The 15,031-nt window shown below is 33.3% G+C and overlaps 1 protein-coding gene across 1 annotated transcript; it reads left to right on the forward strand.

The window, feature by feature from the left end:
* Window positions 1-13,493: 13,493 nt before the first annotated feature.
* LOC101418340 (olfactory receptor 2T2-like) lies at window positions 13,494-14,438 on the forward strand. Its single transcript, XM_004446764.1, has one exon. The coding sequence runs from the start codon at window positions 13,494-13,496 to the stop codon at window positions 14,436-14,438; it is 945 nt and encodes a 314-aa protein (XP_004446821.1).
* Window positions 14,439-15,031: the final 593 nt, after the last annotated feature.

A 15,031-nucleotide genomic window follows, 5' to 3' on the forward strand; every position in this document is an offset into this window, starting at 1 on the left:
TTATAATAGTTAATACTCAAGTGGTCTCACTCACTGTCATAATTTCCTTTCTGCCCAATTAATACCAGAAATAATATCACACTTGAACAAAAGAATAAGTACTGAATAAAAATATTTAATATTTCAGCATGTGTAATTTTATATTTGTACTTGTTGCCATATGACCAAATTTAATGATGATTTGGGGTTGTTCATCTGCTTTGTTAAACATTTAGAAAATAATTATATAGGCTCAGCAATTATACCAAATTTATCTCTGCATTTTAACTAGAAATCATGAAATTTGATGAAATCATTGTATCAAATATTAATTTAAAGATGCTCAGTACATTTTCTCATTTTTGTGAATAGTTTTCATATATGAAAATTGAATGATTAAATAAGACATTAACATCCATTTCTTCTTCCCCACATCAGAGCTAAATCTTGAGGATTCTTGACATTATTTAGAATAGAAAGTTTCCAAAATTTGCTAAATAGGAAGTGAATAATTATAATTTCAATTTGAGAAAGAAAAGAAACATGAGATGGAATGGAGAAACATGCAGTAAAGAGGATGAAGCAGCTGTTATGTGGGGTCAAAATCTGGGAAAAGAAAGAAAATACAGAAGTTATTATTTCAAGCAGTTAATCCCAATATTTTTTCTTGTTAAATGACATCTATTTTTGCATCTCATTTACTGTAAAAGTTTGCAATTTCTTTAGTTTGATAAATAATAACCTTCCATAAAATAAAATAGAAAGCTCCATGTATTAAGAAATGTAAGAATAAAATGGATGAAAGTATTTAGGAAACAACGGGAATGAATTAATTTGAATTCAGTAGAGTACAGATTTGAAATGATTTGTTACTCTTCTCAATATATAAACAAGAGCATCAATACTGTTGTAGAATTTGAGAGAGGTTCAATTATTTGTGTACAGAGAGGCCAGGACTCAGGAATGATTTTGAGAAGGAAAAATGGTTTATTGATGGCCGGCCTGACTCGGGAGCTTTTTGTTTCAATCCCGAGCCTGGAACAAGATTTTTGAGTCCCTTTTATACAGAGAGGAAAGGCCAAATGGTCCTTTTGTTTCAGTTTTCAATAGGCTTGAATTAGCATATACATCTTCCACAACTTAGGTAAGCTTTTAGCATGGACCTTAGGTATTCTAGGTAAGCTTTTAGCATATTTGGTTTGCATTTCCCCTGAATACTTAAAGTTTATAGACCTTGCATTGTTAAACTGTTTCCTGGGACTGGAGTCCTTGTCATGGACTGCAGCCTTTTATCATCCCACACCCACAAGTCACAGATAGTTTAGGTTATCTCTGAAGAGACAAAGAGCCTCCCACCCACAGGCCACATCATTTCCCCCCTTTGCCAAAGTTTAACTTGCTAAGCTTTGGCATAATTATTGTTGGAGTTATGAGGTGGATCCATCAATCTTTAGTGTAGCATCCAGGACTGTTTTTAGAAGTTTAGAATTTTTTATTCTGGACAGCAGAATCCTGGGGCAGGGGCCCCCTGCAGACATTCTGGGGCCACTGGTGCTCACGTGGATTTCTAGTCAGGTTCCAGATCCATCTATTAATTTTGTTTTACCCTTAAAGAGTTTACACCTTTAATCTAAAAGGGATGCTGAAGGGAGATGATCTCTTTTCTGTAACTGCTTCCTGCTGGCCATGGGCTGTAGTCATTGCCTAACAAGATGTAAACTTCTTATTTTATTTTAACTGGAGGAAGATGGATCTGGCATTCTGTATGAAGTTGGATGAAGTTTTCATATAGTTAATAAGATGTTCACTCTGAAAGAAACAAACTTAATAAAAAATTTGGAATACCCGTTTTAAAAGAGGACATTGGATTACAGAGGTAGACAAGGTTAGGTGCCTATAAAGATGGCACTCCTTCTTAAAAGCTGGTGGGAACAGCATATATATATATAATTTTAAGTTATTTATCTTTAAAGAGAAATTGCAACAGACACTTAGCTTTGTCTGAAGACACATTCTAAGCTGTTTAATGATTGGCAGTCATTCGCTCCATCACACGCTCCTGGTGAACTGGCACTCCTTGGGAAACTGGCTTCATTCAGGATTAGAACACTAAGTTGGAAATTCTCAGTTTTCAAGCTATAGGAGTGATCAGAACTACAGAATAAAGGTTTTTTACACCTTGGTTTTAATTGTATAATTTCTAGCAATTTTGAAATGTTCAATAGGTGACTCACCATCAGCAAGCAAAAGCCTCACCTTTGCTACACAGTAGAGTACAGCAGAATATAGTAAGTTGAGTGAGCCTGGCTGGGACTGCCACCCCATTCTACGGATATGTTTATTAACTGTTTAGAAAATGAATTTACTAGGAATTTAACATGTCCAATATACTCTCGCACTTGATCCAAAATAGAAAAGATAACGTTATAATTATTAGGTATATAGTTAGTACAGGATAAAAGTACAGCACTTAATATTAACTAATGTATTACTTAATGCATAAGGATTCAGAGTTGGAATTATTAGTTTTAAGTTTCAGGTTTGTAATACTTTACATGTTATCTCTCCATGAGAGCAAGCCATAATGCCAATTGTGTTTAAGTTTTACTTACAGTATCCTGGTATCATGGCTCCATTTAGTATGTTCTTCATGCAGTGAGCAAGTCGCAGCATCATTGATCCTACAGAGATTTTCCAGTATTCTACTAGCCTGGTGCATAGTGCTCTCTGGAACTATGGAACAGTGCCAGTCTGGAGGTGATGTCCATTATACACTTGGCTGTACTGAGTCATCATTGGCTGCTGCAGGAGCTTGAAACTGCAGTGTAGTTTCCATCAACCTTAGGAGCAGAACCAGAGGCTGATACAGCAAATATTTTAATTGAGGGTCAGTGACCAGCTTAGCCAATAACTCACATGGAGAGGCAAAATGCAATGTATACAAGGCCTGGTTTGAATGCACAAGAGTTTGATAATCAGTTAAAGTTTATTCCTTGTTTATATATATATATTTTAAACAATTTAATGCAACACATCATATATCAAAGGACTGTTCACTTACACTATTTTACCATGAAGATAACAGTAGGTACTTTAGTAATAGAGGGGAAAAATTTTTTTCATTGTTAAAATGAAAACAGATTTCCAATAGAATCAAGACAAATTTTTATTACTATTTACTTAAATATGTACCTTGCAGTGGCCTTCAGACAGGTTTTATTATGACGAAGTTATATTTGCTACCAATACCAATCTAAGTTTTTAGTTAATAATGACTTCTAGAACTAGAACTATTTAAACGTTTTCAGTTTGGAAGATGTTTTACAAACTCCTTATAATTGACTATAACCACATTGACGAGCCACCTTATGTTTAAATAAATATTAAATTACAATTACTAACTAAAGAAATTTACTCCATTTATTTAAGAGAGCATATCTACAATCTTTTTCCTTTATCCTAATTTCACTATTGTGACCTTATATTTTTATTACTGTAAAGATTTCATACACATGTTAATTTAGTTTATAAATTAACAATGGGAGATTACATTCAAGTTAAATAAAATTGAAACCATTATAGTTTATGCAAGGAATGTTCTCTTTTTTTCTTACAGGAAGCTGAAAACTTCTCTTTGTTTAAGTTATGAAAATGAATAATTTAAAAGCATACTGACTACTAGGTTTTAAAACACATTACACAATTACTTAATTTGTTTAATCATAATCCAAGAAAGATTTTTCTGTAGTTTTTATGGACTTTTTTTTTTCTTACTGAAATTTGTTAATAGAGCCACTAATTACCTTTATTTTGTTGGAAAGAAATCTTCTGCAAGAAAATAAGGCTCACCAGATTCTGGAGAAGAAAAGAATTTATTCTCAATCATGCAAGAAGGGGTGCAGAGCCAGATATGGCTGGCATCCCAAACAAAGAAAAATGACACAATTTATACCCTTAAGCCTAGCACAAAAGCTCTTCCTCTGTTTCTCTATAGATTGGATACTTCAGAAGTTACAGCTTATCTAAGATCTAACTTTCCCATGCAAAAATTTGTGATTTAACTGCTTCCTCTATTACATTCTAACCATTTTAGTTTTTACCTGCTCCTTTTTGTTAAATAAGAAATAGAATTTAGTGCTGAAATGGCACCACCTAGCTCCTTCTTGGGTATCCTTCCACTGCCTATAGGACTGGTCTAAGCTGGTCTCCTCTACTGCTATCCAACCCAGGAGTGGGAGACTGAGGCAGCAGGCCGCCAGGTTACAACAATCAACTTTTTTTTTATGTGAAAACTAACATAATCTTTGTTTTTTTTTACATTTTATGGCTGACAAAAGGTTTAAACTGGGAAATTACTGGGCAAACTGATTCTTAGTTCCCTAGCCTAGTAGATAAATTTAATCTGCCACACCTAGTCTTGCCTTTAAAGCTCTTGCAAAGAGGAGGCCTTTTCCCAATTGTTTCCATAATCAGATTTCTATATGATTTTTTCATCCTGCTTAGTTTAATTTGGGCTTTAAGAATATTTATTTACATATATAACTGCATGTTTAATTTTTTAACAATTTGAAAAGAGCTCTTTTAAGAATTTTCATTTGTTAATTTGATATTAATATCCTGATGTATGAAGACATACACTGAGCAAATGGACAGACAGAAAGAGTTAGACACAGAAACACAACTCATTGATATTACTTATAATTTGCATTATTTTATATACTGTTTAGCTTAATTTGGGGTCCAGAAATCTATATTACTTATATAACTGCATATTTATCTTCAACAATTTGAGCAAATAGGCAGATATAAATAGTTTGACACAAAAACATAACTTTAGTTACTTTAAACTTCTAATTTTTACAAAACAAGTGTGACTGCAAAACATTTTAAAGACTCCTGAAACTTTTCTTAATTTGCACTATGATTGTGCAGTTTTACACTATGACCATGCAGGTTTACACAAGAATTTTCTTTTTTAATTAATGGACTGTAACCAAAATGTTCAATGCTTTAGCACTATTTTTTTGTTTCAGAACTTTATATTTTACTTTGAATTTAGCAGAATTTTGGATAAGCAACAAGATTAATCTTATATATATTTACTGAGGCTATTTGAAGCCTCAGGGAGACAGACTGGTTTCTCTCATGAATTGCCACTCTTAGGAACACTGACTGTCAAGGCAGGAGACTTCTCCTCCTCCACCCCCCTTTTTGATTTTGAAGATAATAAAACTCCAGTGATCGTTTAACCTTATTGCATCAGGCAGCAATTTATTTAGTTTACACTTGAATTCATGAGAGAAAGGGTTACTAATACCAGGACAGGAGACAGTGATGTCCCAGCACTTCTCTGGCCTGTAGGGACAGAAGCTATTATGAAAAAAAACATAGGCAAAGGCAACGGGTGAGGTTAGGCTTGAAGTAACCATAAACAAATGAAAGGTTAGTTTAGAATTTACACTTAAATAATAGTTTCAGGCTAAATTCACTCAGCTGTAATTTCAGTTATTATCTTTCTACTGTTTTATAATATAAATGCATTTATAAGTGATTTTAACTTAGTTACAGTTTATTAATTTTTAAAAACCTGTTAATTTTATAAAACTTTTAAACACTTTATTCAACTTATAACATACTAAATGAACTTAACCATTACTTTAATTTTCCTTTTAAGGTAAAAGAATAAATCTCTTGCAGTTAGTTTGAAATAAAAAGCTACTTTTCAGGATTTGATTTGTAGAACATAATGTTCTTTTAAAAGAGATAAGACCCTTTCTTTAAACACTGAGGAAATGATGGGGTTAAAGCACAAGAAGCTATTTTGATAAAACAGATTTTCTTCGTATACTGATCTTAGTCAATTTTAATCATAAAATTTTCCTTCTACAAACCTTTTACACTTTCAGTATTCATTCAAGTTTTGTCCTACACTCTACTCTTTCCAATAATCAGTCATTTTATCTTAGGACAAAATCATCTATTGTTTCCTTAACAATAAAAACACATTCCATATATCCTACATACTAAGTTACCAAGCAAACTTCTTACAACATATAATTGCCATTAATGCTAAACAAGCTTGTTAAAATAATGAACTTTTCTTCACTTTAAATACTTAGTAGCATGTAATACCAGAAACAGTTTTTTGGAATCAAGTTGGCAGGGAAGGCTGGCTGCCGGCAAATTTTCTTGTTATAAAATCACTTTTTATTATTATTATTATCAATTCAGTTTTTGTTTAATAATGACTTTCTGCAATTAGCCATTTAGATACCTTAATTTAAACAATGCTTTGTTAAACTTTTATAATTCTTTATACCTTTAAGACAAATTTTACTTTCACAGAACACATTCTCTTACTTAAAGTTACTACAACACCTTCTAAGAACCTTGGCTGAATGAAAATGTATTTTGGTTTTGACACCCTAGGGAGGGCACTTTACTGCATTTATTCTGATTCTGCTTTTTACCCCCTTCACTTCACCCCCTTCCAGGCAGTCAGGTGCACAACAATCAAACAGGAATGTGGCTTATGAATAGAAGGTGTGGACTCACTGGAAAGGGGCAAGCCACTCCCCCCTTTCCAGCTTTCAGCCAAAATGGGCAGACAGAACCTACTCAAATTCGGCAGCTCTCCCAGGGACCCAGCCACCCTGACTTGGGTGCATGGCACGGACACAGATGGCCTCCAAGCCCTGGCAAAGGGACAGACCAGAGACAAGACTGCAGAGCATGCACAAACATCTAGACTCCACAAACATCCAGACTCCTCAGTTTTGCCCCATAATCATTTCACCCCATTGCCAATGGCAAGGGAGGATTCCATCTCAACAGAATTCTACTTTACATAACCACACAACTCCAACACTAGCATTGAGCTGACACAGAAGCACAAAGGTCACTAATCTGACCCACAAGTTCTATACATATTTTTTTCAGCATGGCTACCCCCACAGCCATCACAAACCTCAGAACACTTAACATTTGGTATAAAGCAAATTCATTCACAATTTAGCACCATAACAAAAGATTTCAGCTAGACTTTTTCCACTGTTTAACTTTACACCCAGATCAAGCTCCACTAGAAAAGCTGATCCATTTTCCTGTAACCAAGTTTTTAAAAAAAAATCCAGACCAATTGCCAGGATGTTAGAACTCAAACCTATAAACAACCCTTCCTATTAAAATCAAGCCTCCACTCCTTTAGTGGATATAAGACTAGTACCAGATTCTAACATGCAGTTAGACAAACCCAAAACACCAGGGCTTTTTCCCGATGTTTCTCCAGGACATTAGGACTCAAACCTATAAACAACCCTTCCTATTAAAATTAAGGCTCCACTCTTTCAGTGGATGTGAGACCAGTACCAGCTTTTAACATGCAGTTAGACAAACCTAAAACACCAGGGCTTTCCCCTAGTTTTTCTCCTTTTCCCAGGCCTAGAGAGAATGGCTTCCCCCCAATTTTCTGGGGCTACTAGAGTTCTCTCAGGAGGTGATCAGCCTCCCCTTCTCAGCAATTAAAGCTAGGGCTTTCCAGACTGTGCTCACCCAGGGAGTCTTACCTTCTTTCATGTTCGGAGTTCTTTTTTGTTCCCAGAATCTTTCTCTTCAGACCTTCCATTGCCCTCGATTTTTGCCAGGAAGACTCTGGTGGAGCCCACATCTTTTCTAAACTAAATTTAATCCAGGGACGCCCTGATTTGGGGTTCACCTGAGTCCTCCTGGCTTCCTCAGGGATTTGGAAGGAGCATCAAAATGCTACTGTCTCTGGCCTTCATTTGCTGTCCTGCGGAGTCACCAAAAATGTTGTAGAATTTGAGAGAGGTTCAATTATTTGCGTATAGAGAGGCCAGGACTCAGGAATGATTTTGAGAAGGAAAAATAGCTTATTGACGGCTGGCCGGACTCGGGAGCTTTTTGTTTCAATCCCGAGCCCGGAACAAGATTTTTGAGTCCCTTTTATACAGAGAGGAAAGGCCAAATGGTCCTTTTGTTTCAGCTTCCAATAGACTTGAATTAGCATATACATCTTCCACATCTTAGGTAAGCTTTTAGCATGGACCTTAGGTATTCTAGGTAAGCTTTTAGCATATTTGGTTTGCATTTTCCCTGAATACTTAAAGTTTATAGACCTTGCATTGTTAAACTGTTTCCTGGGACTGGAGTCCTTGCCATGGACTGCAGCCTTTTATCATCCCACACCCACAAGTCACAGATTAAGTTATCTCTGAAGTGACAAAGAGCCTCCCACCCATAGCCCACATCAATACCAGTATAATGTACTGATACTGCCCACATATCTACCTGCTTCAGAGAATAACTCATTTTCTCCTCTTCCAGTTTTCCAAATCACACATAAATCCCTCTCATTCATAGAAAATAAACATGAACAGTACAAAGAAAGAAGTTATGGCAAATGTAGTTTCTAGATTCCATCAGCCAAGGAACTATGAAATGATACTTGGGTAGAAAGGATTTAACCTGTCAACAGATTACTGAACCTGTGAAGCTAGATCCTTATGTTTGAAGTGATGCTATTGGTAAAACTGATGCTCATTTAATGTAAATGAATCTTCAATGGGAAATTCTTCTCTCTCATATTTCCCTGGACCACAAAAACCGATAAAACCTTGAGTTTACTTAAAAAATTCTAAAACATTTTTCCCAAATTCTATTTTAAAATTTAATGATGCCTAACATTAAATAAATAAGCCATATTTAACAAAAAAGGAAAAAGTAGTTAAAATTGCTTTCACACTCTGCTTTACTTCAGTAACTATAGTGCTGATATTGATGTTTTGCTTTTTATATAGGTTAGTGGTTCTTGCACAACCACTGTAGGTGGGAAAGAATAGATGGGTGATTTCTAATTATGTGATTGAAATAATGATAAGGAGTGTGAGGATGCACATTCCAATTACTATTACTTCTTGCATTTGAATTTAAGCACTGTGTTTTAAAGTGTTCTTAGTAAAGTACGAAATCCTTTGTTGGTGTTTTAAATGTCATATGCCATACAAAGCCAGAAATTTGATTCTGTAAATAAGCTAACCTCTTGGAATTGTTAAAGACCTCCCACAACTCCCACTATGGAAAAATATTTAGAGATCATTTTGAAATTAAAATGCTCAGTGACCTTAAATGAAATATGGACAATTACACATATATAAAGATAAATGCTATGGTATTGCATATTTAAAAATGAAAAAGAATGGATTTTTTACATATGTAATTATTAACTATATGTTTATATAATAAGCACACGTATAATGTGTGATTATTTTTAAATGAGAATCTGACAGTAAGGTGATGGAATAATATATAGTTAATTAAATAAAATATGTTTCTCCTTATAAAGTTTTCTAATTTATGTATTAGATGATACCAGCAGAAAAATAAAACTAAATATTATAGATAAGTGCATTCACCTTATAATACTAATCAATAAAATTTAAAATAATCTTCATATTATAAAATATTTAGCATCTTCCATGCACTTGACACTGTTCCACAAGATGTTCATCAATCAATTATTTTAATATTCATAAAAACCTAAAATATTCAGGCTCTTATCATCTCAATTTTGTAGATGAAGAACAAGAGGAAAGCAAAGTTAAGTAAAATATCTGAATTCACTAATAAATGGTGAAACCAGGGAGGAAATCCACTAACTCTGGATCCAAAGCAACAGCTGCTGAATTCTGGCCTAGAATTTGAACATGGCAATTTTCCAGTTCTCAGATGGAGGTAGCTGGGTTTGGTAAATGGGTGGTTATGGGGCTGTTTTATATTATTGTTTGCTTTTTCCCATGTTAACACACTTGCTTAATATGGGCATTTGAAGGACAATTAGATAATTATGCTTGTTCACCCTTAGGGAACAGAGGGGCAGACAAGGGACATTTTCTCTGAGGACAATGTAGGTAGAATTGTAAATTGGCCCAATCCTCTGTGGTAAAGAATTTGTTGTTGAATGTTACCTCTTAGTTCATTTGTAATGTATGACACTGACGACAAAGAATGCTGTATCTTTCTGGATACATTTGCATGCAACAATTACTTTTATAAATAGATTTATGGTGATATCTTGAGGAAAAATGTAAATGGTAAGTTATTAATTTAGTATATACTCAGTATTTTAAGGACAGACATTTAAGGTTTTAGAATTTAACAATTTTGATCTATGACATACATGTAAGCCAAAAAAGTTCAAGTGACTGTTAGGCACAATACTATTATTTTTCATGAGTAATTACTTCATTTAACATTATCATACTTGATTTTACAGTACAGGTAAAAAGTAATGTTACATGACTAACAACTCTAATTTTTGAGTAGGTATAAATATAAGTGAAATTGAGCAGATTTTAAATACCAGTTTTTATTTTTATTTACCATGTGTCTGATATTATAAATCCTTTAGAGACTTTTAATAACAAGTGAAGAAACATTGTCTAAGTCAATATGTGAATTACAATAAATATCATTAATATATAATCAATGAACAACTTTTATATAGACTATTCAAGATTGTATTATTGATGAATCACTATACTTATTTGCCTCTGCCTATTCATATTAGGAATACTTTTAAAAGTTTTAAATGCGAGAATTTTATCTATTAAATAAAAAAGTTTTATAACAATTTGATAACTTTGCAGGGGAATATCATGTTAGGCAAAAATATATTTTTCCCTCCAAGGCATATTTGAGCATAACTGATATATTATACATAGAAATTTAAACAGTTAAATTTAACTAGTTGAGATAAAGATGGATGGGGTTTTGACCCTTTCATATTCTAATTTCAAAACTGTCAATTCAAAAGAACAAAGGTACTCTTTAGATTAAAGAATATTCTGTTTTAAAAAGCATTAAAAATACTAATTATATATAACTATGCTGATAACAAATTTAATCTCTTCACCAAATTATGGGTCGGTATATGAAATATCACCTGTGAAAATCACTTGAAAAATATAATTAAATTTTATGTTAGTAACAAAACTACAGTGTGTGATTATGTCTACCTCTTTACATAAGGCTTTTCACCTTGGTAACATTACCAAGAACAAAATGTTCATTTCCTTAAACCTTGCCAGTCTACAGTATCATATATAAAGTTAACTGTTGGCATAGAAGAAGAATAGACAATCAGAAATAATCCAAACTCCAAAATTATTCTTGACTGTGAAAAGTCTCTCAATGGTTCTATAAAACAATTTTGTGGGATGGAGAACTTCAAACTGAGAAATAAATAAGCATATAGTAAGAAAGTTTTTAAATAATTAACAATTTTATATTCTTTATATATTGCCAAACTTACAACTTCATTTCCCTAATTCACACAAACGTTACTGATTTAGAATGACTGGCTCAATTCTCTCTCTCTCTCTCTCTCTCTCTAGATAGACAAATAGACAGATAGACAGACAGACAGACAGACAGACAGATAGATAGATAGATAGAAAAAAGGCAACAAAATTAACTCACTCTCAGGAATCCAACTGCTTTGCCTGTTATTTTGATTTCCCACTGAATCATTGCTTCTCTTAATCTCCCTTATTTGATACCAAAGGGATAGAGTTTCACAAATATAAGGAAGAAAGTAAAATATAGGAAAAACTCTAAAAAAATCCTGAATCAAGTTTTTTTATTTAATTGAATTGACTTTTTGAAAAGATGTTTCAGTAAATTAGATAAGTACTCCTTTCCCAACAATGAGCAGGAAAAATAAATCTGAAAAAATATCAGGCATATTGCTATTTTTAAAATATTATATATTTTACATTTTGTGTGTACTGTAGTCCTGTAATATAAATGTCTAATACCCAATTTACAGTAAAATATTGCATTATTGAAATAAAATGTGAAGCTTTTATCTTTTTAGCAGTGAAGAGCTTCCTTGAGTTTATGACAATGTAATGAGTGTACAGGATTTGGAACTACTTCTGCTAATCAGATTATTTTTTTTACTTCTGTCAATAACTGCAGGATAAGTAGTAATGTATATAAAGTCCTACACCTTGAAATAAACAGAATTAATGTAATGCAGTATTCTTATAGCCAAAATGCCACATATGTTAAGCAATCAATATCAATTACATGGAAATTCCTAGATAGTGAATCATAATAAAAGGACATAATGAAAGGGCATGATAAGAAACAAATCACTATATATTGTGGCATCCAGTGACTCTGACTACATTTTTCCCAAAAAAAGGCTAGTCTTTTGTGCTGAATGAAATTTGTTTTTTAATATTGCCATAGAGATTTCATTTTAAAATGAACCATTTTTTTGAGGAACATCTTAAACAGTGTAATGTCTGCACATCACCAAAATTAACTAATCTACTAATTCCTTCTTTTGTCATCAAAATAGCATATGAGTCCTTTGAGTTTCTCTATATCCCCTCGATCCCCCACTGCAGACCTGAGTTGTGGGCCTCTGTATAAGTTACTCTTTCTTTCCTTTACACATAGTTCTACTAATTATGCAGAGATGACAAACATTACAAAACTCTCAGGCAAAACTATATCACTAATAGCAATTTTTGCTTTATTCTATCAGTTTTTTTCCCTTAGTTTTGTAGTTTATCAGAAAAAGTCTGAGTATGTGGCATTAAATTACTGAATCTTGTTTAACAGTGATCTTCTCATCCTCCTTGGATAGTCTTATGTTATCTGCTATCAAATTACCAAAAAAGTAAAGACAAACATATCTGTCTTAATTTTGAAATAAGAATCACTTATAGGAGATTATTCTTTTAGATGACACATTAGGTTAAATGCAAAGAAACAGGAAACATGATTATATTTAGACATGATTATCATCCTGATCCTTTCATTGCTGTCAAATTATGCACAATTACTGCATCTCTCTGAAAAACAAACTTGCCCTTGAAATAAAGTAGCACCCTTACAAAATTGTCATAAATTTATATCATATGGAAAACAGCTCTCATATTTCACATTGGTGTATAGCAGATTATTTAGATTACTTATACTACAACTTGCATTGTAGGATAAAGCAAAAGGACAGAATGTCTTTAAGTATGTGAGTGTGATATATCCATATATAGATAGGTAAAAGAATAGAGATGGAGATAAAGGGAGATAGAGAAATTGAGTGATAGATATATAGACTAATACATTGATAAAGAGATAAAAGAATCAGAGATTATATACATATGTGTGAATGCTTTTTAAATCAAATTATACTTATTAAAATTATTAAATTTCAAGGTCTTAAAATGATTTTTAAATACTAATAGTGTACTAAATTGATAAGTATTGGATAAACTATTTTCATTGGTATTAAGTGACATTAATTACAATAAGAACAAAATCAAGTGTGTGGTAGAGATAGTGCTGAAATTATTTGAAACTACTAATATACAGCTAAGGAAGATATTAATGTAGGCACATTATAAAATGAGTGTGGACCAATTTGTGGTGGGAATAAAGATTTTTTTCTAATTTATCTAGGATAATGAATAAGGAAATAGACAATGAGGAGATGGACTAATCAGGCCAATGGAACAGATTTTGTTCTTTTGGGGCTATTTCACCATATTCAAGCCCCCAATATCCTATTCTCTCTCATCTTCCTGATGTTCCTTGCAGCCATTATTGGCAATATTATGATGATTATTCTCATTTGGTTGGACACTCGACTCCATACACCTATGTACTTCCTTCTCAGCCAACTTTCCATCATGGACCTCTTGTATAGCTCCACTCTTGTCCCCAAGATAGTCACTGATTTCCTGTCTGGGAAGAATATCATTTCCTTTATTAACTGTGCAATTCAACTCATTCTCTTCACAACCATTGGTGGAGCAGAGTGCTTTCTCCTGGCAGTCATGGCTTATGATCGCTATGTGGCTATATGCCACCCTCTCCGTTACTCCATTCTCATGCACCCTAAAGTCTGCACTTTCATGGTGGTTGGTACCTGGTTTGGCGCTTTGTTCAATGCCGTGATTCATGCCGTATATACCCTGAATCTCCCTTACTGTGCCTCCCGGGAAATCCATCATTTCTTTTGTGAGATCCCAGCTCTCCTGAAACTTGTTTGTGCTGATACATCTCATTATGAAAATGGACTTTATGTTAGCGGGGTTGTGTTTTTCCTCATTCCAATAGTTTCCATTATGGTCTCGTATGGACAGATACTTTCTACTGTTTTGCGATTAGAGTCAAACTTAGGAATGAGAAAAGCTTTAGCAACCTGTTCTTCTCATATGATTGTGCTGTCACTCTTTTATGGAACAGCAATCTTCAAGTACTTTCTCCCCAAATCCTATCATACCGCTGAACAGGATGAAGTAGTATCTGTCTGCTACACTATTGTCACTCCCATGCTCAATCCCCTCATCTACAGTCTTAGAAACAAAGATGTGTCTCTAGCCCTCAGGAAAGTTCTGAGAAGGCAAAGCTCTTCTAAAAATTGAAATCAACTGGAAATAAGACATGAGAGTTTATTTCTCAGATAGAGAACTATATTAATATAATAGAGATATACAACACATAGCAACCAAAATGTTGCAGTTCTGGAGAGAACTCATGGACAAACAGTAGTTTGAAGGTAAAATCATAATAGCCAGATCAATTCCTTCTGCTGAGCCTCATTTGAGCTTCACAGAAATATTACACAAAATGCTCTGTGTCAAAACACAATCAAATTTTAGTGTGTTAGCAAACAATAGAGAGCACAAATATCTTTTGATATTACAATAGAGAATAAATCCACAACCTCAGCTATTATGACCCTCTTCTGAATTTTGCACATATTCTTTCTAAATAGCAATATTATTTTATAATCATTTTCAAATAAATGATTTTTAAAATCATTTAAAAATAAATATAAGTAAAAAGTGCTCAGATTTAAAGTTTTGGAAATCTTAAGGTAACATTGAATTCTGAATATATTAATTTACTTTGGAACACAAACATACACTTTTCCTCTCTTTCCACCTTTTCAAAAATTTTGAAGTGATATTATGCTTTGAAGTGAATCATTGGAAGCAAACATATTCTTCTACTA

The sequence above is a fragment of the Dasypus novemcinctus genome, chromosome 16 (genome assembly GCF_030445035.2).
Source record: "Dasypus novemcinctus isolate mDasNov1 chromosome 16, mDasNov1.1.hap2, whole genome shotgun sequence".
Lineage (NCBI taxonomy): Eukaryota > Metazoa > Chordata > Mammalia > Cingulata > Dasypodidae > Dasypus > Dasypus novemcinctus.

Bases quoted from the DNA above. Each gene is read 5' to 3' on its own strand.
- LOC101418340 (XM_004446764.1), top strand. From the start codon at position 13,494: ATGAGGAGATGGACTAATCAGGCCAATGGAACAGATTTTGTTCTTTTG.